The 16,190-nt window shown below is 34.2% G+C and overlaps 2 protein-coding genes across 2 annotated transcripts; both read left to right on the top strand.

The window, feature by feature from the left end:
- The first annotated feature begins 7,642 nt into the window (after positions 1-7,642).
- LOC139898660 (uncharacterized) lies at positions 7,643-10,138 on the top strand. Its single transcript, XM_071881418.1, has one exon. The coding sequence runs from the start codon at positions 7,643-7,645 to the stop codon at positions 10,136-10,138; it is 2,496 nt and encodes an 831-aa protein (XP_071737519.1).
- Positions 10,139-10,866: 728 nt separating this feature from the next.
- LOC139870115 (5'-adenylylsulfate reductase 3, chloroplastic-like) lies at positions 10,867-14,296 on the top strand. Its single transcript, XM_071857968.1, has 5 exons — positions 10,867-11,024; positions 11,109-11,273; positions 11,744-11,873; positions 11,972-12,770; positions 12,848-14,296. The coding sequence occupies exons 1-5, from the start codon at positions 10,955-10,957 to the stop codon at positions 13,076-13,078; spliced, it is 1,395 nt and encodes a 464-aa protein (XP_071714069.1). The 5' UTR covers positions 10,867-10,954; the 3' UTR covers positions 13,079-14,296.
- Positions 14,297-16,190: the final 1,894 nt, after the last annotated feature.

Here is a 16,190-nt window from a genome sequence, read left to right as displayed (position 1 = left end):
TTTGCATTAAAGACTTGGAGGCACTACTTATATGGGGTCAAAAGTATTATATATACCGACCACAAAAGTCTTCAACACATATTTAATCAGGAACAACTGAACATGAGGCAGTGTAGATTGATTGAATTGTTGAATGATTACGAATTTGAGATTCGTTATCACCCGGGGAAGGCAAATGTGGTAGCCGACGCCTTGAGCAGAAAGGACAGAGAACCCATTCGAGTAAAAGCTATGAATATAATGATTCACACTAACCTTACTACTCAAATAAAGGAGGCGCAACAAGGATTTTTAAAAGAGGGAAATTTAAAGGATGAAATACCCAAAGGATCGGAGAAGCATTTTAATATTCGGAAAGACGGAACCCTGTATAGGGCTGAAAGGATTTGGGTACCAAAATTTGGAGATATGAGAGAAATGGTACTTAGAGAAGCTCATAAAACCAGATACTCAATACATCCTGGAACGGGGAAGATGTACAAGGATCTCAGGAAACATTTTTGGTGGCCGGGTATGAAAGCCGATGTTGCTAAATACGTAGGAGAATGTTTGACATGTTCTAAGGTCAAAGCTGAGCATCAGAAACCATCAGGTCTACTTCAACAACTCGAAATCCCAGAATGGAAATGGGAAAACATTACCATGGATTTCATCACTAAATTGCCAAAGACTGCAAGTGGTTTTGATACTATTTGGGTAATAGTTGATCGTCTCACCAAATCAGCACACTTCCTGCCAATAAGAGAAGATGACAAGATGGAGAAGTTAGCACGACTGTATTTGAAGGAAGTCGTCTCCAGACATGGAATACCAATCTCTATTATCTCTGATAGGGATGGCAGATTTATTTCAAGATGCTGGCAGACATTACAGCAAGTATTAGGAACTCGTCTAGACATGAGTACTGCCTATCATCCACAAACTGATGGGCATAGCGAAAGGATGATACAAACGCTTGAAGACATGCTACGAGCATGTGTTATTGATTTCGGAAATAGTTGGGATCGACATCTACCGTTAGCAGAATTTTCCTACAACAACAGCTACCATTCAAGCATTGAGATGGCGCCGTTTGAAGCACTTTATGGTAAAAAGTGCAGGTCTCCGATTTGTTGGAGTGAAGTGGGGGATAGACAGATTACGGGTCCGGAGATAATACAAGAAACTACCGAGAAGATCATCCAAATTCAACAACAGTTGAAAACCGCCCAAAGTCGACAAAAGAGCTCCGCCGACATTAAAAGAAAGGATACAGAATTTGAAATTGGAGAGATGGTCATACTTAAGGTTGCACCTTGAAAAGGCGTTGTTTGATTTGGTAAACGAGGGAAATTAAATCCAAGGTATATAGGACCATTCAAGATTATTGATCGTGTCGGACCAGTAGCTTACCGACTTGAATTACCATAACAACTCGTGGCTGTACATAACACTTTCCAGGTCTCAAATTTGAAGAAATGTTTTGCTAAAGAAGATCTCACTATTCCGTTAGACGAAATCGAAATCAACGAAAAACTTCAATTCGTCGAAGAACCCGTCGAAATAATGAATCGTGAGGTTAAAAGACTTAAGCAAAACAAGATACCAATTGTTAAAGTTCGATAGAATGCTCGTAGAGGACCCGAGTTCACCTGGGAACGAGAAGATCAGATGAAGAAGAAATACCCCCACTTATTTTCAGAAGATACGTCAACACCTCCAACTGCTTAAAATTTCGGGACGAAATTTATTTAACGGGTAGGTACTGTAGTGGCCCGAACTTTTCCATGTTTATATATATTAAATGAAATTGTTATTTACATGATTAAGTGTTTCCAACATGTTAAGCAATCAAACTTGTTAAGACTTGATTAATTGAAATAGGTTTCATATAGACAATTGACCACCCAAGTTGACCGGTGATTCACGAACGTTAAAACTTGTAAAAACTATATGATGACATATATATGATTATATATATATAGTTAACATGATATTATGATAATTAAGTATCTCATTAGGTATTTTAAGAATGAGTTATATACATAAAATTGAGTTTATTGAATTAAGAAACTCGAAACGATATATATAACGATTATCGTTATAACAACGTCTTACTAAATACATATGAATCATATTAAGATATTGATACACTATGTTTAATCATGTTAAATGATAAGTAAACATGTCATTAAGTGTATTAACAATGAACTACATATGTAAAAACAAGACTACTAACTTAATGATTTCGAAACTAGACATATATGTAACGATTATCGTTGTAACAACATTTAACTGTATATATATATCATACTAAGATATATTAATATATCATAATATCATGATAATATAATAATTTAACATCTCTTTAGATATAATAAACAATGGGTTAACAACATTTAACAAGATCGTTAACCTAAAGGTTTCAAAACAACATTCACATGTAACGACTAACGATGACTTAACGACTCAGTTAAAATGTATATACATGTAGTGTTTTAATATGTATTCATACACTTTTGAAAGACTTCAAGACACTTATCAAAATACTTCTACTTAACAAAAATGCTTACAATTACATCCTCGTTCAGTTTCATCCACAATTCTACTCGTATGCACCCGTATTCGTACTCGTACAATACACAGCTTTTAGATGTATGTACTATTGGTATATACACTCCAATTATCAGCTCTTAGTAGCCCATGTGAGTCACCTAACACATGTGAGAACCATCATTTGGCAACTAGCATGAAATATCTCATAAAATTACAAAAATATTAGTAATCATTCATGACTTATTTACATGTAAACAAAATTACACATCCTTTTTATCTAATCCATATACCAACGACCAAAAACACCTACAAACACTTTCATTCTTCAATTTTCTTCATCTAATTGATCTCTCTCAAGTTCTATCTTCAAGTTCTAAGTGTTCTTCATAAATTCTATAAGTTCTAGTTTCATAAAATCAAGAATACTTCCAAGTTTGCTAGCTTACTTCCAATCTTGTAAACTGATCATCTAACCTCAAGAAATCTTTCTTATTTACAGTAAAATATCTTTCTAATATAAGGTAATACTCATATTCAAACTTTGATTCAATTTCTATAACTATAACAATCTTATTTCGAGTGGAAATCTTACTTGAACTTGTTTTCGTGTTATGATTCTGCTTCAAGAACTTTCAATCCATCCAAGGATCCTGTGAAGCTAGATCTATTTTTCTCATTTCCAGTAGGTTTATTCACAAAACCTGAGGTAGTAATGATGTTCATAACATCATTCGATTCATAATTCTAAACTTGTTCGCAAACAAAAGTTAATCCTTATAACTTGACTTTTAAAATCAACTAAACACATTTTCTATATCTATATGATATGTAACTTAATGATTTAAAACCTGAAAACACGAAAAACACCGTAAAATCGGACATACTCGGTCGTAGTAACACCGCGGGCTGTTTTGGGTTTGATAATTAAAAACTATGATAAACTTTGATTTAAAATTTGTTCTTCTGGGAAAATGATTTTTCTTATGAACATGAAACTATATCCAAAAATCATGGTTAAACTCAAAGTGGAAGTATGTTTTTCAAAATGGTCATCAAGACGTCGTTCTTTCGACTGAAATGACTACCTCTTACAAAAACAACTTGTAACTTATATTTCTGACTATAAACCTATACTTTTTCTGTTTATAAAATAGAGTCCAATATGAAACCATAGCAATTTGATTCACTCAAAACGGATTTAAAACGAAGAAGTTATGGGTAAAACAAGATTGGATATATTTTTGATTGTTGTAGCTACGGGAAATATTGTAACAATTCTATACAAATCATATCATAGCTAACTTATATTGTATTATACATGTATTCTAATATACTATGTAATCTTGGGATACCATAGACACGTATGCAAATGTTTTAACATATCATAACGACCCATGTATATATATTATTTGGAACAACCATAGACACTCTATATGCAGTAATGTTTGAGTTAGCTATACAGGGTTGAGGTTGATTCCAAAAATATATATACTTTGAGTTATGATCTAGCCTAAGACGTGTATACACTGGGTCGTGGATTGATTCAAGATCATATATATCAATTTATTTCTCTACATCTAACTATGGACAACTAGTTGTAGGTTACTAACGAGGACAGCTGACTTAATAAACTTAAAACATCAAAATGTATTAAAAATGGTGTAAATATATTTTGAACATACTTTGATATAAATGTATATATTTGTTATAGGTTCGTAAATCGACCAGTGGCCAAGTCTTACTCCCGACGAAGTAAAAATCTGTGAAAGTGAGTTATAGTCCCACTTTTAAAATCTAATATTTTGGGATGAGAATACATGCAGTTTTATAAATATTTTACGAAATAGACACAAGTAAATGAAACTACATTATATGGGTGAATGATCGAAGCCGAATATGCCCCTTTTGCTTGGTAGCCTAAGAATTAGTAAACCGATCTACAAATTGACGCGAATCCTAAAGATAGATCTATTGGGCCTAACGAACTCCATCCAAAGTACCGGATGCTTTAGTACTTCGAATTCGTTTTTATCATGTCCGAAGGATTTAACGGAATGATAGGGGATATTCTTATATGCATCTTGTTAATGTCGGTTACCAGGTGTTCACCATATGAATGATTTTTATCTCTATGTATGGGATGTATATTGAAATATGAAATCTTGTGGTCTATTATTATGATTTGATAATATATAGGTTAAACCTATAACTCACCAACATTTTTGTTGACGTTTTAAGCATGTTTATTCTCAGGTGATTATTAAGAGCTTCCACTGTTGCATACTAAAATAAGAACAAGATTTGGAGTCCATGCTTGTATGATATTATGTAAAAACTGCATTCAAGAAACTTATTTTTGATGTAATATATTCTTATTGTAAACCATTATGTAATGGTCGTGTGTAAACGGTATATTTTAGATTATCATTATTTGATAATCCACGTAATGCTTTTTAAACCTTTATAGATAAAATAAAGGTTATGGTTGTTTTAAAAATGAATGCAGTCTTTGAAAAACGTCTCATATAGAGGTCAAAACCTCGCGACGAAATCAATTAATATGGAACGTTTATAATCTATATGAACGCGACATTTCATCTTGGGCTTGGTACCACTTTGGTGTTATCCCAAGCTTAAATAAGATGACCTCCGAATATAAAGAAGCCATAATTGAATGGTGACATATCCTTTTAAAAAGGGGATCATCACTAAAGCCCTTACGGACAGATCCTATACTCATGTGGCACAATTGCTCTCTTTATGTCGCAAACAAAAGGGTAAGTATTGGGAGACATAATAGATTTTTAACATAGACAAAAGATCCTTTTCGATTTTTTACTTCGGGACCGTTAGAAGAAAAACAAACAGGTGAACTTTCAGAATTCCTTTTCTTTTTCTTTCTTTTTACATTTGTGCCCAATCATCGATATCACATGTTTGGAAAAAATAACAATGGAAAAGATTAACAAAAGGCTCACCCCATAGGCCCTACACATGACTTCAAAGGCCATGATTTTCTTGGTAGCCAATGGATGAAGAACAAAGACTGCACTAAGAAATAATCTAAAACACTCAAGTAAAACGAAGAAATTGAAAACCTCACATTACACTCTGTAAAAACTTGAGTGTACATACCAACATAACCATATGGAAAATCTAAGATTGTTTTTCCTTTCGAAGTAATAATCATATCCCCATCTGATAACGATATGGTTTGCATTAAACCCGACACGATGGAAGGAGTAACGCTGATAAAAACTTTAATCCCCAATTTTTCCATAACGAAAACAACAAGAGAAAAAAGATGATGAAAGTACCCTGATTAATGGTAATGGAAGACAAGATCTTGATAGGAGAAAAGACGATGAAAAGGGAGTAAAAATAATAGAGGATTAACAATAAATAACCCTTTATTACCCGATGCAACACCGTCCCATCAATCAGGTTCAAATTTCAAATAAACCCTTGATAAGCGCACCTGGAAAAGATGAATATGCCCTTTCATTTAAAGACACGATAAGGAATCGCTCAGAAGGATAGTATGGTAATTTAACATTATGACATCATGGAGACATTGTCAAATCAACACCTAACTTATTTATGAAGTTTAACTTCACGAAGCCCACTTAACCCCTCGCTTCGTAAACTCAACTGGGAAGCTTGATAATGTACCCCACATTCGACATATTAATGGCTCCTTCGTTAACAATCATTCATGAAGCAAATGCTGAACATATGTGCCATGAAGACATTCATACTTGCTAGAGTATAATGGCCTCCAATCTAGTGTCCCATGACCTCGATCCAATACAAGTCAAAGTAGGAAAACTATTCCTAGCTCGACTGCCCAAAAATACAACTAAGAAAGGGAACAACTTTGCTTTCCCTTTGTAAAAAGGCATTTTGGGAAAGTTAACTAATCTTTTCAAAATGCATGGGGAACTAAATAACCTCAAAAGGTGGTATTGCTCTTCTGCAAATAAGGAGGCATAAACCTTGGATAGGACAGGATCTCATTACACAATCAATTCACTAGCATGTCACACACATACTTCACATTATCTCTTGGTGGCGTAAAGCAAGTCACATCTTGCTATCTTCGAGGAACCGCCAACAAGAGCATAAACCCTTTATGTCCACCCTAATTATCTACCTCCGTGATTAGAACTACCCAACCTTATCTCTTCATTAAGGCTCGCCGGAAAGTGTACAAACAAGTAGGGAGGGGCTTCGGCCCCCCAACAAAAATGAAATTTGTAGTTTTGAGTTACGAGCTTTTGGAATTCTGAGTCCACTAACTCGGAGTCCGTATGAATAATATATGATGAAATGGTGATAGCTCGCAGATATAACGATTTTTTCATTATTTTGATCATATTTGTTTTATATGGAATCTGATTTAGTTGATTTAAATGTCAAAATTTTCGTAATTCAAAGAGTTCCTCAGTTATTATCAATAGCGGAGATAGGAGGGTGGCTTGGGGGTGTTGAGCCACCCTCAAGTGAACAACCGACACCAGATTTCATATGTTAATTTTTTAGGAATTGACCAGTAGCATCCCCTATAAATATAAATAAATGTATACTGTACTTGCTTTTTTTAAATATGAGTCAAAATGTAATGGGCCAGCAACCCAGCACACTTAATTTGTATATGGTAAATTTAGTTTCATTAGTTTGCATCGGGCCATCGGGGCCCATTAATTATAAAGGGTAAATATTTCACTAAAATAATACTCCGTAAAAGAAGTGTGGATAGATATTGAATTGAAACTCCTCTAGTCCTCTGCCGCAACTACAGTACGCTAACGATTAAAGACGATTCAGATTCATTTAATTTTTGTGAGTTTAATTCTATTCTAATTGTTTTTCTTTTTGAGTTTCTTTAGTTCATCAAATATTAATCTATTAATTATGTTTAAGTTAGGGTATAAATTACATATTTACATGATGTATGATTTGTTAAATGATCTTGGTTCATTAATCATTATTCTAATTCGTATATGGATTGCTTTTGTTATATCTTTTTTATATAAATTTTAATTATTAATTGTGTTTAAGTTAGAGTATTAATTGAATGTATGTTGTTGTTCAATTTAGGTTAAACATGACTTCAAAAAGAACAATGTTTGATTTTTTTAAACCAACTAATGTTGATGACCACCAATCACAACAAGAAGTAGATAATGTTATGGAAGAGGTCGCTAAAAACTCACAAGCACATGTTGGTGATGATTATATTATGGATGAACCCCCGAGAGTTGAAAGTGAAAAAAATGATGCTTCAAATTCAGGGGAGTTAAAATTAGATTCATTAGTTCGAGATCCTGGCTTAAGACCTTCATTCATGGATTATCCAATTAACCAACATGACGAGATCAGACGAGCATATATTAAACATGGACCTTATCAACTACGAAAGTCAAAGTATCCTCAAAGTTCAAGTGGTTCAGGTAGTGGTAATCGAAGCTTTCAAGAAGCTTGGTTTCGTAAATTTTGGTGGTTAGAATATTCTGAGAAAACCGATGCTGCATATTGTTTTCCATGTTACCTTTTTAATAAGAAGCCTATAGGACGAGCTGGTTCAGAAACATTCATCAAGCAAGGGTTCAAAAATTGGAGAAAAGTAAATTGTGGCCAAGATTGTCCTTTCGTCAAACATGTAGGTAAAACTTCAGCTTCAGCTCATAATTATTCTGTGAAATGTTATGAAAATTTAAAAAATCAAATAGGTCATATAGAGCATGTGATTGAGAAACAGACAACTAAAGAGATCATAGATAGTAGGCTTCGAGTTAGAACTTCTGTTGAGACGATTAAATGGCTCACAATGCAAGCTTGTGCTCTTAGAGGTCATGATGAGCGACCTGATTCAAAAAATCAAGGAAACTTCCTTGAATTGTTAAAGTTAATTGCTTCTTATAATAAAGATGTTGAAAAAGTTGTGCTGCAAAATGCTCCTCAAAATGCCAGATATACTTCTCCGGATGTGCAAAAGGAAATTTTGCAAATATTTGCTAGAAATGTGCAACAATCGATTCGAGATGAAATTGGAAAATCCAAATTTTGTTTGATAGTTGATGAGTGTCGAGATGAATCTAAAAAGGAGCAAATGGCAATTGTTGTGAGATTTGTAGATCGAGAGGGGTACGTTAAAGAAAGATTTTTAGACTTGGTTCATGTAAAAGATACAAGTGCTTTAACTTTGAAAAATGAAATCCTGTCTTCTTTATCTTTTCATAAGCTTGATGTTCAAGATATTCGAGGTCAAGGATATGATGGAGCTAGTAACATGCGTGGAGAATGGAACGGGTTACAAGCTTTAATATTGAAGGAATGCCCTTATGCCTATTATATTCATTGTTTTGCCCATCAGTTGCAACTAGCTTTAGTTTCAGCATCAAAAGATGTGGTTGAGGTGCACAAATTTTTCAAGAATCTTAACTTTATTATTAATGTCATTGATTCTTCTTCTAAGCGTCACGATCAGTTACAAGATGCTCAGATTAGTGAAATTGCACATCTGGCTGAAATTGGAGAGCTTGAGAGTGGCAAAGGAGCAAATCAAATTCAAAGTTTGCAAAGACCTGGAGATACAAGATGGAGTTCACATTATCGATCCATACGTAGCTTGTTGAAATTGTATGGTCCCGCGATTGTAGTCTTACGTGAAATTGCTATTAACGGGTCTACTCCTTCTCAAAGAGGTGATGCTTCATTTGCTCTTACCGAATTATTATCATTTGATTTTGTTATTGTTATGCATTTAATGAAGAAGATAATGAAATCAACCGACAAGCTTTGTCAATCTTTACAACGCAAATCTCAAGATATACTTAACGCTTTGAGTTTGGTTTCCACAACAAAATTGTTGATTCAAAATCTAAGGGATCAAGGATGGCAGTCACTTTTGGAAAAAGTTGTTGTTTTCTGTGGATCTAATAGCATTCAAGTTCCTGAAATGACACAAACTTACAAAGATATTATTCGATCTCGTTCAAAAAAAGATAATGTGACTGTCGAACATCATTATCGAGTTGATGTGTTCATTGCTGCTATTGATAGTCAGTTGCAAGAGTTGAATTCTAGATTTAATAAGTCAGTGACAGAACTTCTTCAGCTCAGTGTTGCTTTAGACCCAAAAAAACACTTCAATAAAAGTGACATCTGTAAGTTAGCAAAAACGTTCTATCCCTCAGACTTTACAGAGCAAGATATGATCCATTTAAAACTTGAGTTGCAACATTATGAGCTAGATGTGCTTAAGAATCCAGAGTTAAAAAAGGTTCAAACTGCTGCTGAGTTATGTAGAGGCCTACGAGAAACTGAGAAGTCAGAATCGTATCCTTTGCTTGATAGATTGATTCGTCTTATATTAACTCTTCCCGTTTCAACTGCTACAAGTGAAAGAGCTTTTTCATCAATGAAAATTGTTAAAACAAGGCTTCGTTGCAGCATGGGTGACGAGTTTCTTAGAAATTGCTTGATTCTTTATATTGAGAGGGATATTGTTGAAAGCCTTTCAATAGATGAGATAATAGATGATTTCGCTAACAAGAAACGTAGGCGTGTTCAACTTCAATTGCCAAAGGTACAATATTAACCACCAATTTTTATAGTGTATGTTTATACATATTTAACTTATACAATTATTGTAACTATTTTGTAGGTTACTCGATGAGAAAGCGGATCAACATGTGGTAGATATTAATCTATTTTTTGATGATTTCTTTTGAAAAAACTTGTTCTTTTATCTAAAAATGGTCGTCGTTTTCATTCTTTTGTAATGATACATTATTATTATATGGATTTGTTATCATTGATAGTTGATTAGGTACGGAGAACGTTTATTATTGATGGAGTGATTATGTTGAATTTTTTTTATACTGCGTAAGCATCCCCTAATATGAAATCCTGACTTCGCCCCTGGTTATTATATACAGTATTGTTGTTTTGACCCATTAATAATAGATTGCATTAGTTTATCTTAAACTTTAGTAATGCGTATTATATTATTATTTTCGACTTCAATAAACATAAACATAACATAAAGTTTCAAAAGATCCATGAATGTTCAAGTTGTTGTACTTTTCGAAGTACATTAAGAATATATTTCATGGACAAAGATTCCATCTGGGCCTTTGTTGGGTCCACCAAGTGACGTAAGCTGTTAGCTAAGGTCAATAATCTGAACCTCAACTTCCGTTAAAGCACGCCACGTCACTTTTCAAAAACACGTCCAGATTCAATGAACCAGAAAGGCCGCCCTCTCATCCGCTTTCTCCTGTGTTTTCATACGGAGTATATAAATTCTCCTTTCCTTCTTCACCATTTACATCCGCAAAATTCACAAGTTTTATCAAATTTAAATAAGTTATTAATCAGTAGGTTGTTTTAACCTAAATTAATTAATTAATCAATGGCTTTAGCTGCTACTTCTTCATCTACTTCAATCGTTTTCCCGTTTTTTAATTCCCGAACAGAACAAGGTAAATTTTAATTAGTTAGTCATATTAAATTTACTGATTGTGAATTTAATTTTATCTGATGGATTCAAATTTTGAGATTTTAAGGGGTGGTGTTTGGTTCAAGTAATTATCAGCCTTCCGATCGTCATATTCCGGCAGCGGCGGGATTGAATGTATCCAGAAAACGATCAACGGCTCTTAAGGCTTTGAATGCTGAAGCTAGAAGGAATGATTCAATTGTTCCTTCTGCTGCTACCGTGCTTGCTCCGGGTATGTTCAATTAAAGATTACTTTTAGGAGTTTTTTTGATTAATAATGCAATTTTGATTAATTTAGGGCATTTTAGTCGTTTTTGCTAGATTAATTAGCGATTTTTAGTTGATGTCAGCAATTAACTATGATAACTCAAGATTTAACTCTTATGGCCAAAAGTTTACAATAAAAATATAAAATTAACATCGATATTTGTACAGGTGTGATGCATAGTTGAATTTATAATATCTGGTTTTTATCCTAATAGTCTATCATGGTCACCTGTCTTCTTTAATTTGTGTAATGTGATAAAAAAAAAAAAATCAAGTTTAAAAGTTGCTATTTTCAACTGCCAAGTCATCTTCATCAGTTCAGTTATACTGGTTGAAATGAATGATCTGGAGTACACGCCTGTAAAGTATTATGAAGAATTCAGGTTGTGGGAATTGACTATAATGCCCTTTTTGTGTTGGTTTATTATTTTACAGATGTGGTGGACAAAACAGTAGAGGTTGAGGACATTGAGATATTGGCTAAAATTCTTGAAAAGGCTTCTCCACTTGAAATCATGGATAAAGCCCTTGAAAAATATGGGAATGATATTGCTATAGCTTTCAGGTAACTTTACATGATCTTGCTGTTAAGATGTTGTTGACAATTGTTCATTGCATGTGAGGTTGATGTTTAACATGTTCAAAATTGTTACTTGATTCCAGTGGTGCTGAAGATGTTGCTTTGATCGAGTATGCTCACCTCACTGGACGTCCATTCAGGGTTTTTAGCCTCGACACCGGGCGGTTAAACCCCGAAACATACAAATTCTTTGATACCGTTGAAAGACACTACGGCATTCGGATCGAGTACATGTTCCCGGATGCTGTAGAAGTTCAGGCCCTGGTTAGAACCAAAGGTTTGTTTTCATTTTATGAAGACGGGCATCAAGAATGTTGTCGTGTGAGAAAGGTGCGACCTTTGAGACGGGCTTTGAAGGGTTTACGAGCCTGGATAACTGGTCAAAGAAAAGACCAGTCTCCTGGGACTAGATCCGAAGTTCCGGTGGTCCAGGTGGATCCGGCTTTTGAAGGTTTGGATGGTGGTTCAGGTAGCTTGGTTAAGTGGAACCCTGTGGCTAATGTAGCCGGTAACGATATATGGAACTTTCTTAGAACCATGGATGTCCCGGTTAACTCGTTGCATGCTCAGGGGTATATTTCAATAGGGTGTGAGCCGTGCACTAGGTCGGTCTTGCCCGGTCAACACGAAAGGGAAGGAAGATGGTGGTGGGAAGATGCTAAAGCCAAAGAATGTGGGCTCCATAAAGGGAATCTTAAAGAGGAAAATGTGAACGGAAACACATCGGTTAACGGTAACGAGAGATCCGTGGTTTCCGATATTTTCGAGAACCAAAATATTGTGAATTTGAGTCGACCCGGTGTGGAAAATCTTCTTAAAATGGAAGATCGAAAAGACGCTTGGATTGTGGTTCTTTACGCACCCTGGTGCCCGTTCTGTCAGGTATGGTATAATTGCTTGTACATTTAAGTTGATTAGTTAGTTGTACATTACAATGTGCTGACATGTCATGTTTGCAGGCAATGGAAACATCATATGGTGAATTCGCTGATATGTTAGTAGGAAGTGATGTGAAGGTTGGTAAATTTAATGCTGATGGTGATCAAAAGGCGTTTGCGCAACAAGAAATGCAGCTTGGAAGTTACCCGACGATCCTGTTCTTCCCGGAACACTCATCAAGGCCGATTAAGTACCCATCTGAGAAGAGGGATGTTGATTCGTTGATTGCTTTCATTAATGCTCTTAGATGATGACAAAATTAACTACTGATGTATAGTCGGTGCATTAAGGATTTGTACGTGAGTGTACAACTGAATGGGATCTTAAGCTTGTAAGAATGGTTTTGAGCTTGGTTGTTCGTATAGTTGTTTCCTTTTTCTTTATTTGTGGTCTCATTTTTGGTCTTTTTGTTGATGGAAGTTTGTTCTGGTAGAGTTTGAATGTTTATATGTGATCGGTAGTCGTTGGGGGTGTAATGTTTCAGGTATTGTACTTAAAAGTCTCTTTGATTAAAGGAGATGTCTAGTAGTCTGTATGGGGAATGATCGTTTTCCAAATATCAAGTCGTTAATAAGATTAAGATGTGGATCATATGAAATTTGTTTAGTTTCTGGTTGAATGTTAAGAATTGACTTGTCAAATGGTTATGTTTTGTTTAAATGAATAGGTTATAATGCGATGTAGTTCTATTCTATATAGGACAAAATAAACATCAGTGAGCAGTGAGCTGCAATCCTTACAAAGAGAGACTATCTGTACTTAATTTGTAAATTTTACGGTAGTTGTTTTGGTTATAAAAGAAGCTTTGTCTGGGGTGCCAACATTGTGTTGAAGAAGATGGCTTGGATTAAATTGAATAATGTCTAGCTCCATTTCATAAAGGAGATATTAACATTGGTAGTTTAAAGGCCTTTAAACCGGCTCTCTTATTTAAAATGGAGATGGGGGTTACTTACTCATCCCGACCCGTTGTGGGTTAAGGTTATCAAATGTATTCATGGGTCAGAGGCCGGTTTTGATCACACTAGGCCAACTGTTGGCAGCATATGGTTCAACCTAGTGAATTATGTCAAACATGCTAAAAACATTGTCCCGTTACATTTGATTCGTCGAAAAGTGGTATCGAGTTCTTTAGATGCTCCATGGCATCTTATCTTTGGGTCAAGATGAGCATTTGGGTGGACTGCAATTTACCAGATTCCAACTAGTGGCTCGAGTGAACTGCTTGGTTTGATTGCTGGAATGTTTCAAAGGCTAAAAAGGACCGGATTCTCGCCATTGCAGTCTGCAGATGTGCTTTTATGGTCAGTTTGGAGATTCAGGAACAGTGCAGGATTAATCCGATGAAGAGATATTTATAATGTGATTGTATTCGTAATCATCCTTTTCAATGGAAGATATAGAGGTAGAATTAATTTGAGTAAAAACATTTGGCTCCTTAAACTGTTGTAATATTGTTGGTTTGGCGCTCTAGTTGCTTGCTAGAGTTCTTGATATAACTGCCGTTAAAAAAACATTTCTACGCTAAAACTTCTGTATATAACAAAGGTGACTGTTTATTATGTGAACCGTAAGTTTAAAACTGAAATTTCAGTTATCCTTATTTGTACCTATCATTTGCCACCCTACACTACTACCAAAAAGACAAGTTAACTGTAAAATGAAAGATACAAATATACACAATGCACAGTTTCTTCATATTTTGAATGAAAGTCTGCATGAAAGTAGTACCGAGCCACTAAATTTATTTATCTTTACAGACACAACGTAACTATTTTTCTTCGAAAAACGAAGTATTTAAAACAACTAACCTTTCATCAAAAGATGAAAGAAACCCGCAAATAAAGACGCGGACGAAACCGATCATAACAAAAGAACAATTGAACGACAAAACAAATAACCAAAGAGAATTCGCGAACAAAAAACAAATAAACTAAAGAACCGCATAACAAAAGATGCTCATATCTTTTAGAATTAATAAAAATAAAAAGATTCCTATATAATTGAGCCTAAATTCCAAGCTTACTTTGAACCAACGTGTATAATGTAGTGACCCGAACTTTTCCATGTTTATATATATTAATTGAGATTGATATTTACATGATTAAATGTTTTCAACATGTTAAGCAATCAAACTTGTTAAGACTTGATTAATTGAAATGTGTTTCATATAGACAATTGACCACCCAAGTTGACCGGTGATTCACGAACGTTAAAACTTGTAAAAACTATATGAACATATATATGGATATATATATAGTTAACATGATACTATGATAAGTAAACATATCATTAAGTATATTAACAATGAACTACATATGTAAAAACAAGACTACTAACTTAATGATTTTTAAACGAGACATATATGTAACGATTATCGGTGTAAAGACATTTAATGTATATATATCATATTAAGAGATATTCATACATGATAATATCATGATAATATAATAATTTAAAATCTCATTTGATATTATAAACATTGGGTTAACAACATTTAACAAGATCGTTAACCTAAAGGTTTCAAAACAACACTTACATGTAACGACTAACGATGACTTAACGACTCAGTTAAAATGTATATACATGTAGTGTTTTAATATGTATTTATACACTTTTGAAAAACTTCAATACACTTATCAAAATACTTCTACTTAACAAAAATGCTTACAATTACATCCTCGTTCAGTTTCATCAACAATTCTACTCGTATGCACCCGTATTCGTACTCGTACAATACACAGCTTTTACATGTATGTACTGTTGGTATATACACTCCAATGATCAGCTCTTAGCAGTCCATGTGAGTCACCTAACACATGTGGGAACCATCATTTGGCATCTAGCATGAAATATCTCATAAAATTACAAAAATATGAGTAATCATTCATGACTTATTTACATGAAAACAAAATTACATATCCTTTATATCTAATCCATACACCAACGACCAAAAACACCTATAAACACTTTCATTCTTCAATTTTCTTCATCTAATTGATCTCTCTCAAGTTCTATCTTCAAGTTCTAAGTGTTCTTCATATATTCTACAAGTTCTAGTTACATAAAATCAAGAATACTTTCAAGTTTGCTAGCTCACTTCCAATCTTGTAAGGTGATCATCCAACCTCAAGAAATCTTTGTTTCTTACAGTAGGTTATCATTCTAATACAAGGTAATAATCATATTCAAACTTTGGTTCAATTTCTATAACTATAACAATCTTATTTCAAGTGATGATCTTACTTGAACTTGTTTTCGTGTCATGATTCTGCTTCAAGAACTTCGAGCCATCCAAGGATCCGTTGAAGCTAGATCCATTTTTCTCATTTCCAGTAGGTTTATCCAAGGAACTTAAGGTAG

Source organism: Rutidosis leptorrhynchoides, chromosome 1 (assembly GCF_046630445.1).
Source record: "Rutidosis leptorrhynchoides isolate AG116_Rl617_1_P2 chromosome 1, CSIRO_AGI_Rlap_v1, whole genome shotgun sequence".
In the NCBI taxonomy this organism is placed as follows: domain Eukaryota; kingdom Viridiplantae; phylum Streptophyta; class Magnoliopsida; order Asterales; family Asteraceae; genus Rutidosis; species Rutidosis leptorrhynchoides.
Note: the sequence above shows the minus strand (reverse complement) of the source record. Positions and strands in the feature narration are given on the sequence as shown.

What these genes read in the sequence shown, in the direction of transcription:
- LOC139898660 (XM_071881418.1), top strand. Translation starts at nt 7,643, where the DNA reads ATGACTTCAAAAAGAACAATGTTTGATTTTTTTAAACCAACTAATGTT.
- LOC139870115 (XM_071857968.1), top strand. Translation starts at nt 10,955, where the DNA reads ATGGCTTTAGCTGCTACTTCTTCATCTACTTCAATCGTTTTCCCGTTT. An exon ending in TAATTCCCGAACAGAACAAG is followed by an intron (nt 11,025 to 11,108) that starts GTAAATTTTAAT and finishes TGAGATTTTAAG; the next exon opens with GGGTGGTGTTTGGTTCAAGT. An exon ending in GATATTGCTATAGCTTTCAG is followed by an intron (nt 11,874 to 11,971) that starts GTAACTTTACAT and finishes ACTTGATTCCAG; the next exon opens with TGGTGCTGAAGATGTTGCTT.